Raw genomic sequence first — 20,534 nt, 5'->3', positions numbered from 1 at the left:
ATAAGTCAGCACACTCTTTTAGAAGATTTATAACCAACGGCCTCAATTATACGTAATAGGGGCTCCGTCGCATGCTGCCGGGTCTCAGCACCGGGAGGGCCAGTCAAAAAAGTCTCAAGCTCTGCTGGTCCCCTCCTGGGGCTCACGGCTCAGCCAGGACCCTGATGAGATGTCAGCATGGAATGTGCTGCCAAATTCCATATGGTTGAAATACTGGCACCTTGCTGTGCTGTGGGTATCCACAGTCGGGGGTTTCTATATGAGTGGTTCTCATGCTACAGGAATAGCTTACCTTGATGATGTGTTTGTGTTTCAAGGATTCTTCAGATTCAGAACTGACCTTTCCACTGATATATCCGTGGTCTTAAAAGAGTTTAATGGAATCTAAAATATATTTTCCAAGTTTGGTGTTCTGAATGTTAAACACATAGTTCTGGATATTATATTAATCTGTCTTTCAAGAAGAATGCGCTGCATCTAAAGGTATAATGGAGGGCATTTGCGTGTAACTTTCTTTGGTTCCTTGAGAATGATTACTGACATAGTCTTTGGACTCTGACAGTGTGATAAACTAATCATTTCAGCTGAAGCTCAGAGTGATATTAACCACCTAAATCATAAAATGCAACTGACTTGTGAGAATTTCTTTGGGCACTTTCCATAGATCATTGTCCTCTTACTATTTATTATCTGCAGTGCACTCTCAGGGTGTGAGTTAATTTCACATGGTAAAAAAATCTTTGTGCAGTCAAGTATCGGCTATTTAATATTATACGAATTCTCTTTAAAAGTTTAAGATTGAAATTGGAAAGTGCAATATGATACATTATTCTTCGATGTGACAATCTGCCAAACTCTTTCAATCACTGTCGATTTCAAAGCTAATTAACAGACTGGAAAAATATGCACCTCGTGGTTGAAGTCAATTATTAAATTTGTAATTTAATCAGCGTGATGTCTGTTCTTTATAGAAATCGCAATTCATTTGGTAATGAGCATGAAGACGATGCACATTGAAAGACTGGATATTTCAAAAAATAATATTTGTCTGTATTTCAAGGAGGGGCTCTGATAAAGACAGTTTTATGCCATGCTTCTCACCAATTAAAAGCTAGAATAGCTTGGATTAATTAGCAGGGTGCCACATGTATTGTAATACTATTTTATAGATGACTATATATTTGGATGTGCATTATTAAATCCAGTTGTAACCTGTGAGATTTTGGGCGTTTGTAGTCCTTTTTAAGCAACATTTGAAGGCAGTGAAAATGATGGTTAACCAATGCTGTGTACAGTTTCACCAAGGTTTCCATTTAGAAACATTTACACTAGATTTAGTGTTAAAGCAGTTTAAAAGGAACTTTAAAAAAATGTAATAAATAAATAATGAATAGTAAAAAGATACAGAAACTGATCAGAGCCTTTGTATTCTCTCAGGTCCTCCATCTGCTCCTGAGAATCCCATCTCAACTGTGAATGAAACCTGCGTCACCTTGGAGTGGGCACCACCCAGAGACACCGGAGGCAGAGGAGACATCATCTACAACCTCAATTGCACAAAGTGCTCTGGTGATGGCAAGAAGTGCACAAAATGCGGTAGCAACGTCCATTTTGTTCCCAGGAACTTTGGTCTGTCATCAACAACCGTGTTGGTTACCGACTTGGAGCCAGACTCCAACTACAGCTTCACAATTGAGAGTGAGAATGGAGTGTCAGCCTTAAGTCCAACACCCAAGGGAAAAGTCGTGATAAATGTCACAACATCGCAGACAGGTGAGAACATGTGCAAGTCCTAAACAAAGACATCCCAATTTGCATATGAATGTATTTGTTGATGTCGGGAAGCTCTTTCACAGTATTATTTATTATGTTTCAAGACATTTGGGGATTTAATATGCAGTAAATACTTATAAAAAATATATAAATATAAAAATATATATATAAAAAGCAACATATTATGTGGCCTGAACATCTTCTGTTTATAAATAGCATCATGCTTATGTGAGAACTATAAACATTGATGTGAAGCATCTCTAACACTCTGACTCTAAATGACATCTTTGCACCCTTGCCTGCATGTGCAATCATATTTGCATATGTCACATGGAGGGACTGCGTAACAGAAGTGTAGCAAGGTGACGATCTCTTTCAGGTCTCATACTACTGTGTATGAGAGGTGGGAGGAAGGTGAAAGGGGTGTGGGAGGTTGTTAACCTCATTAAAATCCCCACATGCCTTGATTGTCGCTCTCAACTATGCACACACATACACATACACACACACACACACACACACACACACTCACATGCACAAGCAAACACACTTTCAAACCGCACAAGCATCTGCTCCGATGTGTGAATGGATCGGAAGTCGTAGGGTTTGGGGTTTGCACTGATCACATGAGCAGATAACATACACGTGAGTGTCACACATCTTGTAAGCTGTTTCATTAACACAATAAAATTTCTCACATATTGCAGTATGGGTCTTCTCATGTCATGGTCCTGCACCAGCCTGTCTCGTAGAGCTCTACTTTCTCTTTTACTCACGCTTTCTCCCTTTGTTTTTTCTATTTTTTATAGTCAGCGTAGTGTTGAAGGAAAGGCGGAGCAAGGACAGTGTGACTTTGGCCTGGCAGGGCCCAGAGAGACCCAATGGAGTGATCGTGGAATATGAGGTTATCTACTATGAGAAGGTGAGAAAGACCTACACATACACTAAAATGCACAAGTGGGGTAAACTGTCTTACCTAAATAAGTATTTCTCCCAAAATGTCATTATGCGCAGCTGAAAATATCTCGAGTACCCCGTAACACTACATATTTTCTAATCTTCTTGTTGTCTGTACTGCAGCCTTTGGGTATGTCACGAATGACTTGTTCATTACAAACATCTACAATGCCTGTTTTCAGTTTCTCCCTTTCTATGTTTTCACTGCCTTATCACTAGCGTCTCCTTTACTGTTCATGCCAAGCTAATTAACCAAACATCTGTTGAACAAACCTCGTAAAACCTGGATGAGGTGATGAAATTGAGTCTCTGTATGTGTGGGGGTTTTGAGCTTGTTTTTATATTCCGGTGGGGACTTAAGCCTAAATACTTACCAACATATGGGGACTTGCGTCACAGTAAGGACAAGCATTCAAACAAGTCCCCATAGGTGTTTTTTTTAGGGTTAAAACTTTATTTTAGAAAAAAGGTTGAGAAATAGATTGGGATTAGGACAAAGCATTGAAATTTGATGTTCTAAATCAGGGTAAGTGGCTTGGGATTGCATTAGATTAATGAGTGTCCTCGTGTGGACGATGGAACAAGATTGTGTGTCTGTGTGCGTGCACGCTATCTGATCATGTGTGTGTGTGGGCTGGCAGGCATTACCAGCAAAACAGTGTTAATCCGTGTTGTAAAGTGTCTTCCATTAGGTAGAGTATCAGCCTCTCTGCAGGGAATCAGCTTACTGACAGACACACTTATTCTTTATTCATCCTCCTGCACACATGTATATAAGTGCACGCACACCCACAAGGTAGTTGAGGAAGGAAGTGAAGCGGGACTAGTAACCGCATAATGCTTTGGAGTGTGGAGAGGAAAAGATTTGAGAGTTGACAGATGCTCATGTATAAATGCCACCAAATGGTCCAGCGATGAACAAATGAAAACTTAGTGAGGTGTATTTGGACCCTGGAGACATTTAAATTCAACAATTTGAGGTTTTTATTATTTTCAGACTATTTTTGTTTATTATATTATATATTATTATTTGCTCTGTATAAACCTCTTTAGAGGTTTTTGTATATTCAACCTTTTTTTTTTTTAATCCAGACTCATTTAATTTCTTGGGCACTTAATATCATCTATTTTAAGTTTCTCTCCTTTTTCACTCACTGTTTCACTCTTTTTTTCTGCTCCAGAACCAACGAGAACAGAACTATACAGTTCTGAAGACTCGCTCCAACATGATGACAGTGGAAGGGCTCAAACCTGGGACCACTTATGTGTTCAGGGTCCGGGCTCGGACTGATGGGGGGTATGGGAGCTACGGTGGAGAGATTGAGCTGGAAACAAGTCACGAAGGTACAGTAAAACAAGGAATAAAAGATTTTTTGTTTACTTATATGAAATCGGATATTTCAGTTTTCCTCCCAGCTGTTTTGTCCCACTTTGTCCAGTTGATTTGTTTTTTTTTTTCATCTCTTTTCCTCCTACTAAATTTCCATGTGGTCAGCTGAAAATTGGAATAGCAGCCAGTCCATGTTCAATACACGCCTGTTCTTCAAATGCAGTATGCATTCTCAATATTAGAAATCTAAAAGTGCTGGTAAAAAAAAAAACGGGACAAAGATTACCTCTAAAGCAAATTGTACATCCATATTATATCAAGTGTACTAAGATTTGAAGTCATCCCTGCTGTTTAAATCAATCGACTGTATGGTTATGGAATATCTTACTTTCATCCTAACAGCTTCTTCAGTTCTGCTGTCAGACAGAGACACCTTGGCAGTCTCATAGGTTGTCATCTATGTATCTGAACCAGTGGCTCGAAAGTTTTGTGGAATACTTATCAGGTGAAAGGGAGACAAGCCAGTTTCACAAGGAAGGATGTGCCGTTGGATTGAAAATCGTGATTCACACAGAACACTGGAGATATATATATATATATATATATATATATATATATATATATATATATATATATATATATATATATATATATATATATATATCCAGTCATCATTAAAGGCAAAAATTTCATTGAAGGAATGATAATTATGTGCCATTTTGTAGCAGTTCAGATGAAAACTTGATTTGACAGCTTAATACATGGATTATTCCAAGTAAAATGTTGCCTTATACTTAGATTTTAATAGACTAAGACTTTATACCAAAGGCAAATCCATGCCTGGTTAAGTTCAGCGGGGTTGTTCAGGCCTCATAAACAGCTTTGTGTTGCTTCTCTGTCATGTTGTTTTCAAATTCCCCGTGTTCATCCATTCTTTTTATTGTTGTTGTTGATGTTAAGGTTGGGGTCATTCATTTTCATTATCACCTTATTGTGCGTGCTAGGATTTTCTACTTTAGAGGTTGCGTAATGTGTTCTTCAACGTGATCAATGATTCCAAGACAAAGTGGAGGAAAGTAGAGGGGGATACATGTGTAAATGGTTGGAACTGCACCATACGCTGTCTGGAAGGCATACGAATAGCATACATACGGATGACATTTCAAGTAATTCAGTAATCAATTAAAGTAATTAAAAACTTGGTCCTGCAACAAATGCCTATTGATGTGAAAGATGATTTCTGTCCTTTAAATTGCTCCTACTAATGCAACATATACATCTCGATATTTAGAGCATTTATATAAAACATGAAAAATGAGAACAATTACGCAAGTTGTGCAAATTATGCATTCTTTAAGGGTGACAGTAGAGGGCAAAAAGAAATTAGAGTTTATACAAGTCTACGGGAAAATACACCTACAGTTAAATTAATTTGTAACCTCTTTAAATTTGTGTGCTATTGAGTTTATGGTTTCAATTCCTAGTATCAAATTTTAATTAATACAACAAGGTGTAAATTATCTTTTCTTGGCTGTCACCAAAATACTCAGTAGTTTATAGAATGTCAGCTGATGAATCCGCGGAGAATTCTGATCTCACTTCTTCTATGCTCAAAAGCATATAGAGCTGTTGCTGTGCCTTCAAATAAAGGTTCACAGTCAAGTTCAGTGTTTTAAAATACAGGATCTGCCTTATGCAGCTAATCCAATATCTCAGTAATCTAATTAGATCAATTCTATTGATTGTTAAAGAAGGGGTGAGTACGTGTGCACCACAAAATATAACAGGAGATCAATGCTTATCTGTACTTACCTTGGAGCTTTAATTTGCCTCTTCAACACAGGCACAAGCACACACATATATGCAGTGCATACACACTCAGTCGCACATGTCTGCCCATGCTTAGCTAAACCAGATAAATGAGGTATTTGTTTTGAGTAATGGCTCGATTGGTGTGGCGTAAAAATCGATGCATCTTTGCAGAAAGTTCTCGGTGGTAGCCTTGTTATGTGCAATGTTAACATATCCATTTGGACAGCACAGAAGAATGGGAATAGCTTTCATGTCTACTCTCATACCCTTGCAGGGAATGTAAAGAGGGAGAGCGCTTTTCATCAAGGACCTTACTTACTATTCCATCCACCTCCCTTTCTCTCCTTTACTCGTTTGCGGCCCTCTCTTTTTTCAGTCTCCCTCAGCCTCTGTCTTTTACCTCTTTTTCTATTGCTATCATATTTCATTCTATCTCTATCCTCCTCCGCCACTTTTTTACTCTCACTTGTTATCTTTTTAACTCCCAGCCTTCCTTAGTATTTTCTTCTGTCAATTTTCCCCTGTAGAAAACATTGCTGACTTTTTTTTCCCAATCTCATTTATGCTTGCTTAAATAACAGTCTTCACTTTTTCTCTTTTGTAGATGTTTTGGCCATAGGGGACCCTAATCAGTCTACCATTCTGGCTGTGTCGATCGCAGGGGGAATTGTTCTCCTCATCTTCCTGGTGACTTGCTTCGTTGTCAGCGGAAGGTAGGGCCAGCAGTAAGAAGGGGTTGGCAATTACCTCCCTGTTAATATTATGTCATTTTGTCACCATTCTTAAATGTATTGGAAATAATCCCTGTAGCCAAAGCCTGGTACATCTTACTGTCTCGCTGGGCCACAGACCTTTATTGTTGTCCAACAACTATTAAAAAGCACAGTTATGAGCTACACTGTTGCTGTGGGTGACACGTTGTTTTGATGCACTGAATGTGGCGACTTTATTTGGAGTCAGTTTCACACAGTGCTGCTCAAAGGCGCACTTAAACGCAGCTGAAAATGGGCCACAATTTCAAGTTCTTTTCACAATATTTACTCCGTTGGAATAACAATTGTTAAAAAAAAATCAGCCAGTTGTAAGAAATGCTTTTTTTGTTATTTAAAAAAAATAAAATTATATAATATTTCTGACTAAACAGTTTCCCTGTTCAGTATGAACCAGCGGGCTTGCCTGAGGAAATATATAAAAAGAACATAAAATATCAGAAATTTTACCCTTTAAATTGATGGGATACAGTTTTTTGGCCACTCTAACACAGCGAATGAGCTAAACTCCAGACAGCTATATTCTCAGTAGTTGTACATTATTGAGTCACCAACAAAAAAGATTTAGGCTGAAATTGACTGAACTTAAATTCAGTGAGCCCTATGAACATGTGCATTCATGCACACGCAAGCTAAGCGCTCTTCATATCTCTCTGTCTGTCTCTGAGGGATTACGCATGGGTGTGCCAAAGCAGGCCGTCCAACTTTGACATTTACACAGGCGCCAAAGTCCAACTAAAGGCCGTATTATTCTGTATGTGAAGAGCATGGACTTTCAATGATCACTCTCTTTGAAGGTTAGACTGCTGGTAATGCTCTGGCTCACAGAAGGCCATAGAAGAGAAGGACGTGAGAGAAGAAGAAAGGAAAATAAAAGAATGCAGATTGGTTGAGAGGCTAGAAGATGAAAGGATGTAAGTTAAAAGAAGGCTCTTTAGAGAGGACGAAATGGATGAGGGGAGAGAAGTAGGGATGACAGGCATTCGTGACTCACTGTACCTGTAATTAAATGTTTATCCTGTATGAGTTCAAATTACAGGAGATTAGCCACATTTTAAGAACTCTGCTACTATGCATCCATGCAAACATGCACATGCTCTCGCTTAAAAGATTAGTATTGATTCAGGTGATTGCTTATCAAGCTGAGTGCTCTATTCACTATTGAGTAAGAGGAAGGTAATCAGCAAAGAAACACAGACGCACACTGCACTCAAGGCACGTGAACGGGATCGCATCAACATTTTTTTAATCAAGAGCCTGTAATGGGATTGTCCGTCTGCAAAGAAAAACAACCTGTGCAACATTTTGTGCTTTGAACGCGACGCGATGACACAAACACACACTACCGCTTGTCTAATCGGGTTTCACAGGCTGGCGAGGTGTTAACTAGGTTTTACAGAGGGGTCGATGCACTGCCATCAATTTAAGGTCTCCCTCTCTTCCTCTGTTATTCTCTCTCTCTGTATCTGTCTTTCTTTCATTTACTCACAGAGGTGTGGATGCCAGGGAGAAGGCAGTGTTGATTACTGCTTTCTATTAAACAACATCTGTACACCTGTCAAGAGTGTGTGTGCGTGTGTGTATTTGTGTGCATGCGTGCATAGGTGGAGTGCATTTGTAACTGGGGAAGGAAGCGAGGATCAAAGCTGCATCACTAGAGAGACAAGAGCGGGAGAGAGAGAGCTCAGGGGGGAGAGAGATGGACAGAAGCGAGGTAAAGGAGACACACAAGTGGAGAATAAACATATTAGATAGGCAGCGAGAATGACAGGCTGCAGCAAAGGGGGGGAGAAGTACATTTGAAGTATGTTTGAGCCACAAGAGAGCTACATTTTCAGATGGTGTGAGAGATAGAGAGAAAGAGGAGGTGGGCTTTAAAGAGGAGGAGAGAAAAGTAGATGGAAGGAGAAGGAGAGCCAGGGGAAGAAGGCAGAGGTGCAAGGGGTAAAAGATGAAAAGGCAGATTACAAGCGAGTTTGAAAGAGTAGAGAGAGACGTGGAGTAAGACTAGGAGAGCTGATGGGTGGGCGATTGCACTTCTGTGTGCAATAAGAGTGTCGTCCTTGAGGTTTCTGAGGAATTGGGAGAACATTTTTATTTTTTCAAATGTCTCCTCGTGTTGTCCATTCTTCTCTCTTTTCACCCGTTCCATCGTGTCTGTCAATCAGTCAGATTCTCCCTTCTCTAATTTCACTCTCTCTGCTTCTGCTTTTCTCATTATTTCAAACGTCTTTTGGCTCCTCAGTTTTCATTTCCTGTTCTGTTCTTGATTGATTTTCCACGAGACGTGTGTGGTGCATTTTTCTCCATAGCTTCCCAACCTTTACTCGCTGTGTAAATAATTTCCCCCAGTAATCACTAAATTGAATGGAAGTGCAGTCAGATCGCAAGTGGGCGGCGCTAAGAACAAATGTAAGCAACTGCAGAAATGCATTTTGATCCAACTTCTTAACATGGTATGAATGCTAATGTGTCCATATGTGGTGGCTGTTTTTCATCTTATCCTGCACCCTGACAAATGGCAGTCTCAGATGCTGAAATAAATCACACCTTTCTTCTCAAAACATTCTGTTGTCTTTTATAGCTCGTGCTAAACAAGCCTGGAACTTGGTTGGCAATAGACAACAAATGAAGGGATGCACAGGGGCTCTTTGACATATACAGTAAGGAAGTCCTTGGAGGATCATGATGACACAGGTGCAAACAGCACTATTTCCTAACTGTCCACTTGTAAACTTATTGCTAGCAATACATTTTAAAACCATGTGTAAAAAGGGCCTTACTAAACCCAGAATGCTGACAACATTTTGAACCATGTGATCAGCGCTTCCTATCGCTCAACTATAATATAAGTTTCACAGCCACAGAAGCACATACAGGCTTCCTGTAGCCTTTCCTGGCTGCGCGCTGAACAGCTCAGCCTCATAAACGGTTTGATTTGCGGCTATTCTATTCTGTCCTGCTCTCGTTTATTAAAGAGCGGTTATGTTATTGTTACCGCAGGAGGGAAAACATGGAAAAACATCGAAAGCTCCTCAGACACAGCGCTGCGCTGACAAATCACACCCGCTATTGCTGTGTGCGTGCCATTATTGCGAGGCGAGTACACGCATTACGGTGTGTGTTTGTGTGTGAAAGTGTGCAAAATGCGAAGGTGCTTTTGTCCTCCTCAGGGTGCTTTGGCGTGCTGGCAGGTGCGAACGATGGGGAGCTAGAAAGCGACTGGCATAGCCATGGATTCAGCAGATGGCCTTTCACTCAGAAAACGCTCTCTCCTCTGTTCCTCACTTTCGCTCGTTCCTTGTTAAACATGTTACAGCTTCTGCCTGTCAGCATCGGTGTGTGTGTGTGTTTGTGCTTCTGCTTTGTTTGCAGTCTAATGATCCTTCGGCCTCACAACCATCTCCTTTTCCGAACAGCTGTAGATTTTGGTTATATGCCAGGTTTTTCTCTTTCTTTCTGTTTTCATGTTTTTAAAGTGGGAGTTTTGGCGAGAAGTTTGCGTGAAGTTGTTCCATCTATGTCATGCCTGTTTTTTTTAAGTTGGTTCGTCTGTAGTCTGTCCCTGCGTGGATCACATCTGTTGTCAGAGCTGTAGATATCCGGCAGGGAGTCAAGGGTCACAATCTGTTAAAGAAAACGTCAAAAGAAATATGAAAAAAAGAAACCAACTCGAATCTTACTTCAAAATAAGACATACTATTATTTACCAAAGCTGTGTTTTTTGTTCTTTTTCCATTGAATTGGGATCTAACAGAAATCTGCTGATCGCCATCTTGCAGTGTTTCGAATCTCATCATCTTCATTGTTATATATTATTCTTATTTCTGAGAAAGGAAACTTTTTTTTAAAGCGGAGTATGGAATAACAAAAGGTGAAAGGCGGCGAGAAAGAAACACAAAGGAAAGTAAGCTGTCATAGTAGGAGAAAGACTTTTCAGTCTCACTAATAGAGAGCGGTAACAGCTCTACCTCGCAAACACAATAGCATATCCTGTTGATGTGCAATCGTGTCTGTGCGTGTAAGCTCTTTTACCACCACAGCATCTGTTGTGGAGCCCAGGGTTATTCTTAAAAACTTAATGACACAAAAGAGGAGAGGAAGGATGAAAAAAACGTGAGGCATGTGCTAATGAAAACACGCTGCTGAGAGAGGAGAGAGCAGAGTGAAGACGCATTGAGAGAAGGAGGCTGAAGATCTACAACGCTGAGTATAAAACAGTTCGAAAATGTATAAGCGTGTTGGGGGTGGGGGCCGTTTTTGTATTTCAAAGATGCCGTGAGAAAAAGATATTCAGTTTGTATTTCGAAAAAATGAAAAAAAATTAGAACCCCCCACCCCAGGAAATAGAAAAAAAACAAAGGCATAAGCAACACACCTGCTATTTCCAAACGGTGAATTTGATTGAGGTTAAAATCAGCCAATGCAGCTTCCCCTGTGGGTGCTGTTGGTCTGTTTGCTCAATAATAACATTAATAATGGTTTGTCAGCCAGAAGGTTCTGTGTAAAAATCGAAAACAGGCCAGGTTTGGCGACATGCGTGTAGACATATGCAAGGGTGTCATTTGTACGTATTGCTTGGATGGCGGCGCTTTCAGCGAATGCAGCTAAACTGTAGGGTGTAGCCAAATACAGCTTTGTCTGCAGAATGCCTAGAAAGTAGCGTGCAAACAGTGCAATAACAGCAGCTAGTTGCCGCAGGTGCAAGAATGTATCAGGCAGGATCTATGCAAATGAGCAGATGTTGCAGTGGGACAGATCAAATGCCCTATAAACATCTGAAAAACCTCAAAAACTGTTTTCATCCAGGGTTTTATGGTGCATTTAAAAGCTTTTATCCACTACACACACACTTATATAAGCGCACATATTACGAACATGACCTAATCAAGTTGCGTCAGTGTAGTAACATCATTAGGGAAATTAGTTTCACACGGATCTCGCTGCAAATACAAAATGCACTTCACTTAATGATACAGATGACATGCTTCTCCCTCTCTTTTTGCATCCTGTACAATTTGACCTTTCACCGTGCTGTTAAAGATTCTGCTACATTACACCCATTACCAAAGCGCGGCTTCAGACCTCACTGTTAGGATTCCCTCACGTCCTACCTTTTCTTTCCCCTACCTTCTTTTTCCTTTCCTTCTTCGACTCCACTCTCTTTAATGAGAGACACCGGAATGAAATGTTTCCAAACAGGGTGTTAATGAAACATAGACAGATTTATTAGTCATAACTCTTCAGCTAATCATTTCCCCTTCCTAATAATTAGCCCGAGCTGAGTAAATCTTTTTACACTGTGGTCAGAGAGTGCTGAGCTGGTGCCAGACGCAGCCAAGATGGAGAATGAAAAGAGCCAGAAGAAGAAATCGTACTCGCTCGTTCTGTTCATCGACGCTCAGTAACTTTTAAAAATCAGTCTGTCTTTCTTTGTTTGTTTGTTTTTTTGATACCATGCTGCTTTGACTCAATTAATTATCCACAATCACCTCAGTGTTTGTCGGCGCTCAAGCTTTCAGGTTTTCAGTTTTGCTGCGAAAATAATGAGAGTGAATTTAATCCATTGATTTCATTCCCAGTAATTATTTTTTATTTAATAGCTTGATATTAAATGGAATCACCATTATCACAAGTAATGACGAGAGCAGATGCCCACAGCAGGGTGTTTTTTATTTATGTGTGTGGATAGATGTGTCATTTCATTGTGTCATGCTGGAGGGGTGACTAATGATTTACTGATTTCATTTTTCTAGTCATTCTGATTAGCGGTGGGAAAATAATGTGGAGAGACAGGAAATGAAAGAGGAGAGGAGAGGAGAGGTGACGAGAGGGAAGAGAGGAGGTGACAGGCGAGGAGATGAGGAGGAGAAGAGAGGAAAGGAAATGAATGCAGTTTTTACATGAATGATCCTCTTTGGACTCTTCCGTACCTTCGAGTGTATCCATTTTTTAGTTGACAGCCGACTTCTAACTTCTTATAAAAGATGGCTGGTCATTACCCCCCCGAACATTCAAGTTCAAGCTAAAACTAGTCTAAGGTTACATCTTTGGCTTCTTCTCTTTGCTTCACATTTCTGCTTTGTTTATGTCTTTGGACCTTCTCTTTATACTTTTTCAAAGAGTGGCCTCTGTCCTGCTCAGTTTCAAGGTTATTCCACCATCTGTATTTGCATCGCTCTCATCCCTTCGAACTTTCTCTGCCTTTTGTGAAAAATCGATCTCCTCATACTGTCCAGCCAAAGTTTCCTTTTGTTTGATCAGCCTGTTTGCGTCCCTGTCTGGTTCTTTCTCAAGTGGCACTGTTCTCCACTCTTCACTTTTTCTTTTAACCATCTCAGCCTTGAATCTTTAACTTTGTCTCCAAACTGCTCAACCTGAACTGTGCCTATGATATACTCCTTTCTAATCCTGTCCCTCCTGGTCACTTCAGATGAAAATCTTAGCATCATCGGCTCTGCCACCTCCAACTCCGCCTCCGGGCTTTTTGTTAGTGCCACCGTTTCCAAACCATACATCATAGCTCACTACCAGCTAGTAAACCTTCCCTTTCACTCTTCCCGCTATTCTGTCACAAATCACCCCTGACACTCATCTCCACCCACTCCACCCTGCCTGCATTCTCACTCTTTCGCTATAACTCGTCTCTCTCATATTTCTGCTGCTCCATGCGCTTCCACCTCCAAGCTTTCTTTTTCTTCTCTCTATGCTACACTCAATGTTTAGCATAGAGAGATGTTAATGTTTCTTTGACAAAATAGCTTTTTATGAGCTGCAGGCTATTGCATCCTCTGAAACAACATATTACAGAACAGAGGACACAATCAATATCTGACAGTGGTCATTGTCCTAATTCCACACTGCACTGATGAGCTTTAGCAGCCCAGTCCAGCCCCGGTCTAATAAAATGACAGCAGAATCACTGACTACTTAATTCAATTATCAGAGGAAGCACAAATCAGCACAGCTCTTTGCTGTCGATGGTGTTGTCTCCCTCTCGCTTTCTCTCAATAGTTTGGAGTCAGACTGAGGGGAAAATGGGAAGCAGCAATGGAACCCGAGGCTAATAGACCAAAAAATGAAGACTTGGCATAACACTGACAATATCAGAGAAAGACGGGGCTTGCTTTTTCACACTTCCTGCACTCATACACATGTGGCATCTATATTTGGGCTACTGTGAAATACTGATGAAGATTAAAAATAGTTTTTAGTTTTTTTTTTTACTTTATTTATGAACAAAACAGGACAACAATTGAAAAAAGACATATCCAGGACGAGGACAAAATGACTTACAAACACACAGGAAAACAATCATTGGAACAGGGCGCTGCAGGGGTTAGTGTAGTGTGTGTAATGTGTTAGAAACCTCTGTGTAATAACTTTCAACCATATTTTCTCAGTGATCAAGTGACGGCTAAAACAAAATAAATGCTGAGATTTTTTTATTTTATTGTAATTAAATAGCTAACTGTATACACAAATTTAATTGGTTAAAGTATAAATTAGAATGAGAAAAATTAAAATGTGCATATGTCCCACATGCAAAGCAAAATCCATGCAGGAGGCCAGATGATTTTACAGGTTTTGCAATCCTGACCTCCTGAGGAGAGACGTATCACTTAAACTTTAATAGTAAAGACGGATACATACATCGGAAGGTCTGATATTTTAGCCCACATTAATGTCAACGGCACAGTCTGATATCGAGCATTCACCTCGTTCCATGTGAGTTAACCTCTGTGTGCTCTGTTACCCTCCCGGAGTCAAGTGGGCTGACTACCCCAAAGTGTCTGTTTGAGTACATTTCAGTGTGGATATATCTTCTGCTTGTCTTGTAATGAACTGAAAATCTGGCCAAGTTTTTTGGTGTGTTCTTGCCATCATACACTGCAGTAATCTGCAATGATAACAATATGAAATGATCTGGCTTCCTTTCATTTAGAGCAGGAATGCGTGGATGAATAAAAACTGAGTGAATATGATGTATTTTATAAGATGAAGTAAACACAGCTGTTATTTGTCCAATCGACTCCTTAATTTCTCCAGTTCTTCTCATCTTCTTTTTTCCTATTACCTTGTGGTTTAGCCAAGACACATAGATGCTGTTCTTTCTTTCTCAGGACATGTCCTGCAGCCAAACTGGTGCCTGACACTCTTCTTTTTGTCATCTGCTCTCAATCTGTCTATCAAGTCTTTTATTCTTTCTCTCTTTCTTCTCTTTCCTTAAGGGGTGAACAACAGTTTGCTGATCCCGTTCTTCTTGTCTCCTTGTATCCCCGGTTCATACAGCCTACACTGGATTGTTTCCATTCTTCATTGTTTTGCTCATAAAGATTTTACTTCTCCTTGCTGCTTTATCTGTTTGACTTTTCCCCCTTTCGTTTGCATCTCTTCTTTCTCTTCTGCTTTACCTTCAGCTCAGATTGCTGCAGCACAAACGCTGCCCCTGCTCTCCCGCTCTCTGTCCACATCACTTATGTTAACCTTGGAGTTTCTATTCCTACGGCTGCCTTCCTGTCTCGCCTTACTCTTCCCCTCCATCTGATTGCTTGTTAGTTGGTATGCAGGCTTGGACCCCTATTGTGCATTCTTGCCTGTCAGCACTCTCGTTCTCAATTTCCTTTTCCTTCTCCCTATATCTTTCTTTATCCCCCCTTCCAGCTCCTAGTGGTGAATCTTGCTCTCTGACAAAGAAAGCAGCACAACTACATAAAGAGCACAAGTCAGGGCCTGTTCAGAGAGGATGAATGGATTGCAACAAAAAGAAGAAAGAGAGGACATGTTGGCAATCGGACACTTAAAGGCAGAATTAGGGAAGAATTTAACACCTCAGAGAGATAAAGTGCAGCGGGGGAAAGGAAGAGGGAAGAAAACGGGGAGGGGCCACGACGAAAATAATATATGGATGGAGTTCTGCGAGGGTAGAAGCTTGCTCGCCGAATGACAAATGGGTCTCGAGTGACAGAGTATTATATTAAAAAGTAAATTGATATGCAAATGTGGAGTGTGTGGCTTTGGAGGACAGGGATAGCCTGTTGTCCTCACTGAAGTGGAACAGTGAGGCAGAGAGAAAGGTGAGAGCCCGGCTTTGATACTGATACAGGACCCCATTAATGTGTGTTTTTGCGTGATTGGTGGGTGTACTTTAAATCAGACGCAGCAAAGTATAGCCCAGGAGCGTTCACGTCACAGTGCAGTACAGCATGATCGAGGATCCGCTAGTGGAAATCCAGGAGGACTTCCTCATTATAAAGTCTGTTCCTGCACCAGACTCTATGAGTGTTCATAACGTATGGTAAATCCATGCGGCAAGAAACTAGTAATTGAACAAGGGTACGTCACGGGCAACACAGTGTTTTAAGCAGTTGCACTCAGTCGGTTTTTGGTCAGTGTATATATAATTATAAAACATAACACAACTATATCATCTCCTTGACTCCTGTATCACTTGTAAAGAGAAAGAAGGGTATCTTAACCTACAGCACACAGTATCTGAGACTGATATTCTAAGATTTGGTTAATTAATCCCAAGTGAATGACAAGAAAAGAAGATGGATTCCAAAATGGATATGAATAATTTAAGCCAGAAAGGTGGGTGGATGCAGTGTGTGGATAAATCATTGAAACTGTGCACCACTGTGTTGATGCCTGGAAGGGGAAACAAAATAATCTTAAGTTGTGAAGCCACTAAAGCACCCCAAGCTGTGCTATTCTGTGATGTCTTTCACTGCTCTGCTTATTAGCTCTTGAACTGGGACGCCAAACCCAACACGCTGAGAGCAAACAGACGGGGGGAAGGTTGTCACTCTGTTAAAACAGATACTGTTTGGTTAAGATTTTTGTAAATCTTCTCGACTTTAACCACACCACATCAGATGCTAGGATTGAATACTAGCTGTGATCAATGGATGGAACAGATTAGACTGTATGGGGAAAAAAATGACCTTCGACTGGAGGAGCAGATGAACTGTTTAAACTGTTTAAGCATGGCAAAGTATCGACAGTGCAATGCTTGTTTTCAGCTGTGCAATTTTTCTGCTACTATTCTTAAATTTTCGTTTAAAAGTGAAACGTGAAAAATCACTAAAGTTAGCAAGTAAAAAAATGGAAAGGTCTTATTGCAGCGGCTTTAGTCGAGCAATCACAGGTCAGCTGCATTTAATTGAAGATATTAAATATCTGTTTTAGACGCACACACATAGATACAGCTGTCAGGGGAAAACAAAAGCCACAGCCATGTCAGGTTTTGCACCGTGTTTAAAACTGCAGCGCTAATGATTCATGACACTTCTAACTGGAGAGGAGAAATGAGTTGCTCTGTAATTACTATGGAAATGTGTTCATTTCCCATCAGACACACACACACTCACAGATAAGCAGCATGCACCCATGGTTACAAACTAAAAGAGTGATCTGGAGGTGTTTCAACCGTTGGTTTGGGTGTTTTGCTGATCATATACACACGTATGTGTTTGTGTGTGTGTGTGTGCGCATCCCCACGAGATTATCACAGCTAGAGTCGAGGTGTGACCCATGTACCCATTCCCCATATGTTTTAAACGCATGCCCCAAAGCTCTTGGTGTGTGAGAGTGTGAGTCAAGGGGGTAATGACAGTCCCTTGGTGCTCAGCTAGCTTGAGCTCAGCTGATAACCAGGTGGGCCCCACCTCCCATTTCATAAGAACATTATGCTCCCCTCCTCTTTATCCTCAAATACCAGTAACCAGTCTCTGCCGTTAAGTGTGTATGTGTTTGTGTGTATTCCCAAGACAGCCTATTGATGTCTGGGTTATGCCATGCATTCAGCTGTGTAAAATCAACACAAGGATTAAACACCAAATGACTGAGATTTTCTGAGCCTAGTGGAACCCCACCTTTCTGCTTTCTGTTGCCGTGTGCTTCATTCTTAGTCAGAGCACATCATATTTCTTCTTCCCTCAGTAGTCCTCTTTTATTATTTTTGTCTTTATCTCATTTCTCCTCTCCTTTGCTTTATCAAATCTTGGCTCGCTGTTTCTTTCGGTCTCCGTTTCTCTTTCGTCCTCCTCTCCACTGCTTTCTTAAATCGCGCGCTGTCTATGCTTCAGATTTCTTACTCCTGGCCCTGAGCCCAAATCAATTTGTCTTCATGATGGACAGACATACTGGCTAAGTCCTCCTTTACCTGTACAAGACTCAAGGAGAATGTGATAAAAGGGAGGAAAGGAGGGGAGACCTATGACCTTTAGCAGTCCTCTTAGATTATAGTAATAAACTAAAGAATAGAAAGCAAAGAAAAAGCAAATAAATAAACATCCACAAATTGACTTATTGTAAATTACCTTGAAATGAAAGAGGAGGAGAGAAAAATAGAAACCATGTGGTATTTATGTTGTGGTTAGTGAACCATTATATGATACTGCTTTTACATTTTATGTTTTTGTCCTGAAGTTTTGATCTAAATTTAAAGGTGCGGTAAATCTCAGAGACAGTGTTATGGTTGATTATAGCTCTTAAACCCTGTTTGAGGCAAACGACCAACAAAGTGGAGAGAAAATACACCGTTCTGTCAGGAACACACAAACACACACAGAAACACAAATCCTCCCCCGCGAGGTCTGTAAGACAGAAAAAGTTAACACTTCCACACAGCTGCAGTGCAAGATTGAGCTGATCAATTTGTCAATATTTTGTCTTGATCATTGGGCTGACCCTTGCTGCAGGGTGCCCAGAGGGGGCTGGGGAAAGGGCATAAATGTGGGTGTGTGTGTGGCCACAGTTAAAAGCGGTGCTTGATGGCCAGAAGGGTCCAAGGGAAGGTACAGAGGAGTGCATTAGTGCATTGATCTCTGCCTTATACATATACAAACACATTAATTCTCTAACCTCGGGCATAAGAGCTTAGAGAGGAGGACTGCAATGAACGCTGGAAGCAGAGAAATGTAAAAAAGGGTTGTTTTTATTTTTTCCTCCAGCCTTCTTTTATTCAGAGGAAAGAGGTGTGTGGAGACAAAAGGAAAACTGTCAACGATGCACAGTTTGAGATTTCCCTGAAAATAACGTTGATTTAAAATAGCAAACAGATATGTGCAAATTACATACATACTCCACAGTCCACTTTAGTAGGTACACCTTACTAGTACTGGATTGGACCCGCTTTTTCCTTCAAAACTGCCTGAAAAACTAGATGGGCTCTGAAATCTGTGGCACCTCCACATATTTCTTCCACGTGTTGTGCATTCAGATATGCTCTTCTGCATGGCTTGGTTGTAGTGAGTGAATATTTGAGTTACTGTTGCTTTCCAGTTAACTCAAAGCAGACCATTCTCCTCTAACCAGTGGCATTATAAAGACATTTTCACCATGAGTAGTCAGTCCATTCCTGCTCAGTTCATAGTTACCTTTCTTCCCTATTTTGATGCTACATTTAAAGTACCCCAGGTCATCATGATGTTCCAAAGATGCACTGAGTTGCTCCCATGTGATTATCTTATTGCATATTTGCATTAACAAGAAGCTGAACAGGTGTACCTAACAAAGTGGCCAGTGAGTGTGCATGTCCTTCGTTGGTGTAGAACATAGGTGTCAAACTCTGGCCCGCGGGCCAAATTTGGCCCTAATTACATTTGGCCCGCGAAGCCAATACTAAATTATTATTAGAGCTGGCCTACTGGTATTATACAGCTAATATATATATATATTGTTTAGTATTAAGCTTTGCTTGTTCCATATTCAGTTTTTCAGCAAAACTTGTTTGAGTCCATAAGAAGAGATTCATTCTTAAATCTGGAGGAAGATTTTTTTTTTCAGTAAATATTAATGTTAGCCCGCGACCTTGTTCCAGTTTTGAATTTTGGCCCACTGTGTATTTGAGTTTGACACCCCTGGTGTAGAAGATGGTGGCGTTACTGTGGTGGAAGAATAGTCACTACTGTGAGCTTAGAGTTGTTTATTGTACAGCATTAGAATAAAAATGATCTCTTTTTCAGGCACTGTGGATATATCAAAGCCAAGCAAGACCCCGATGAAGAAAAGATGCAGTTCCAACATGGGCGAGGTAAAGACACGAGCATGTGCAGATCCAGATAATATTATATTAGATAAATATTATCTGCATGTCATTTGTCTTAAAACCAGACTTCCCACCCACATGTTATGAATCATATCACTGCGTGTATTTATGGCTGTAAACAACAAACAGATGGTGGAATATTTTTCAGTAAATGAACAAAGGCAAGCACTAATGTGACAACGTCCTCAGAATTAACCCCTTATTTTTTCACATACCTGTAAAGCAGTCGGGCTTTGTTTGCAAATGAAATGTACCATAAGAACTTTAACAAAACAGAAATCTGTAATTTTTTCACATCCTAACCGAATAAACCACATTGTTTCACAGTTTCTTGCATAAATGTTTGCTGGCAGAGCGAAGCGCCTTATGGGTTCCTGTTAAAATTCTGAGTCATTTTCACACCACTGCTAACAAAGTAGATATGTGTTTATTAATATGTAATCATTTGTAATGTCACTCAGACAAAGCGCTCAAGCTCCCGTCTCAACACGAATTTACGCTGTACAAATATCTGCTTAGACACTAAGTCAGTGTTGAGGAAAGTGTTTCCAAACTACCATAAAAATTCCATGAACTTTCCTAATATTCCAAACCATATCTCCAACATGGCCTGATTTTCTTACAGTGCATGTTTTTAAGCTGTAAGCAAATTAAATTCTGTGCCCATTTCCTCACTTTTCCACTTGTGCAGTCAAGCTTCCAGGCAGCAGGACTTACATCCATCCTCACACCTACGAAGACCCCAACCAGGCTGTCAGAGACTTTGCCAAAGAGATAGATGCTTCCAATATTCGCATAGAGAGAGTCATCGGAGCTGGTGAGTTGGCATAAAAAACCC

General features: G+C 40.5%; 1 protein-coding gene across 2 annotated transcripts in view; it reads left to right on the top strand.

Moving 5' to 3' along the window:
* Window positions 1-20,534, top strand: part of LOC146367454 (ephrin type-A receptor 3-like) — a 78,711-nt gene that overhangs the window by 39,820 nt on the left and 18,357 nt on the right. For both annotated transcript variants that reach the window (XM_084913538.1, XM_084913537.1), the window contains exons 7-12: window positions 1,438-1,773; window positions 2,583-2,695; window positions 3,912-4,074; window positions 6,477-6,585; window positions 19,614-19,681; window positions 20,388-20,513. In XM_084913538.1, coding sequence (XP_084769664.1) covers window positions 1,438-1,773; window positions 2,583-2,695; window positions 3,912-4,074; window positions 6,477-6,585; window positions 19,614-19,681; window positions 20,388-20,513 — 915 coding nt within the window. The remainder of the gene's footprint in view (window positions 1-1,437; window positions 1,774-2,582; window positions 2,696-3,911; window positions 4,075-6,476; window positions 6,586-19,613; window positions 19,682-20,387; window positions 20,514-20,534) is intronic.

The sequence above is a fragment of the Perissodus microlepis genome, chromosome 18 (genome assembly GCF_051167445.1).
Source record: "Perissodus microlepis isolate ML-2025 ecotype Zambia chromosome 18, ASM5116744v1, whole genome shotgun sequence".
Classification (NCBI taxonomy): Eukaryota; Metazoa; Chordata; class Actinopteri; order Cichliformes; family Cichlidae; genus Perissodus; species Perissodus microlepis.
Note: the sequence above shows the minus strand (reverse complement) of the source record. Positions and strands in the feature narration are given on the sequence as shown.